This window comes from Sinocyclocheilus grahami, unplaced genomic scaffold (genome assembly GCF_001515645.1).
Source record: "Sinocyclocheilus grahami isolate Dianchi unplaced genomic scaffold, SAMN03320097.WGS_v1.1 scaffold74.1, whole genome shotgun sequence".
NCBI classification, from domain to species: Eukaryota; Metazoa; Chordata; class Actinopteri; order Cypriniformes; family Cyprinidae; genus Sinocyclocheilus; species Sinocyclocheilus grahami.
Window position 1 is genome coordinate 1,802,496 of NW_015505253.1, and position 1,751 is coordinate 1,804,246.

Genomic DNA, 1,751 nt, shown 5'->3' on the forward strand with positions numbered 1-1,751 from the left:
TGCTTTCTACTTGGAAACTGTGTAATCATCAAATGAAAAATTAATTTCCATTGGACTAAAGAGAGGGGATTTTGCCTTCTCATTTCAGAAGACCAGCATACACACACATACTCGATTTCGCTCTCCCATTCTCATTTCGCCTGACCTGAGCGGTGGATTCCAGCGGATAGAGAAGGGCAGCCGGGGTGAGTGGCTGAGCTTGGTGTCTCAATGTATCTGCGAGTGGAGTTGATATACAGGTTGTGACCTTTGAGAATCTCATCTCAGATCTTATTCCTCAACACCTGCACCTCATCTCTCCCTCTCCCGGCCCGTCTCCTTTTCTCTCTCCGCTCAGATGAGATGAGACAGATGAGAAACATATTGGAATTGGGCTCTGCCAAATCCGAGCTGCCAAACAGCAGAGTTTTGCAGCGACACAACGCCTGCATCCTGTTTATCATTCAAGACTTCCGTGTCATTTAGACGAGGTGCCAATTCCTCGGCGCGAGCATGCTAAGCTGGGGCTGCCATCTCCTCCGCACAGTTGGATGTTCTCTGAAACACTAAATTACATTCATGAAACACCTGAGCAAACGTGGGCTTGTGCTCCCCAGTGGGCGTATTCAAATAAGATCCAATTTTATCCTTGCGCCAAAAAGGTTGGACTCGAATAGACCTGCGAGCTCAAGGGTCACGCACACAAACACATACCTGAATACACTCGACCCCGTCTGCAATCTTTCTTTCTGTCTCGCTCAACTCCTGTTGGACGTTGTGATTGGCATCTTTTCTCCGGCATTGTTTTCGGTTGTTGTTTTTCGGGGAGACAGAATTCCCTTACAATAAATCCAAGCTGCGTGCCGTCAGGGCCGAAACGATGTGGTAAAAATATTCATCCCGTTTAAACAGACTCATTCATATGCATGAGATACGCATCCCGCCACCTGGCCAAAGGACCGCACCTGGACACAACAGAACACATTCACAATCATTATTAGTGTATTATTAAGCAGTAAAAGATATCTGGACCGGCACTGCATCCTAATTTTTTACATCCTACATGCATGAGAGGATAGAAATAGCGTCCCAATTCATAGTATGGTGAATATAGTATGCCAAGGATTTTCCTGCATGCTTTTTTTTTGCATGCCAATATTACCCCTTGCACTACATATGAGGAGGAGCTAATATTTCAGAGAAATATAATTGAAAAATATAGATGTTAAAGGGATGGTTGAACAAAAATCTCAAAAACCTCATTATTTATTCACCCTCATCATCTATTTGTTGTCCACCTGTAATGCAAACTTATTCAAAAGTATGTTCTTTCAGATCAGCAGCGAAGTACAAGTACCGTCCAGAAGTCTGAGACCTCTAGGATTTTCTTTATATTTTAACCTGTAAATGAACAAAGTAAAACCAATTGATTTGGAAAATAATTTTTGTTGTGTCCAACCTTAGTACTTTATTATTATTCATAATTTATTATTATTTATTTTATTTTAACCTGTAAATAAACAAAGTAAAATGGACTAATTCAGAAAAAAGGCGGAGAAAATATGACAAAATGATTAAGAAATATTTAAGATTATGCTACATTTCTAGGTCACTAATCATATATATATATATATATATATATATATATATATATATATATATCTATATCTATCCACCTCTATATATATATACAGTGGGTACGGAAAGTATTCAGACCCCCTTCAATTTTTCACTCTTTGTTATATTGCAGCCATTTGCTAAAATCACTTAAG

At 39.5% G+C, this 1,751-nt stretch overlaps 1 protein-coding gene across 1 annotated transcript in view; it reads right to left on the bottom strand.

Annotated features, from left to right (window-relative positions):
• Positions 1–893: 893 nt before the first annotated feature.
• Positions 894–1,751, bottom strand: part of LOC107585781 (mutS protein homolog 5-like) — a 32,954-nt gene continuing 32,096 nt past the window's right edge. Inside the window, exon 22 of the mRNA XM_016272929.1 lies at positions 894–944. Within this exon, the coding sequence (XP_016128415.1) occupies positions 894–944 (51 nt within the window). The remainder of the gene's footprint in view (positions 945–1,751) is intronic.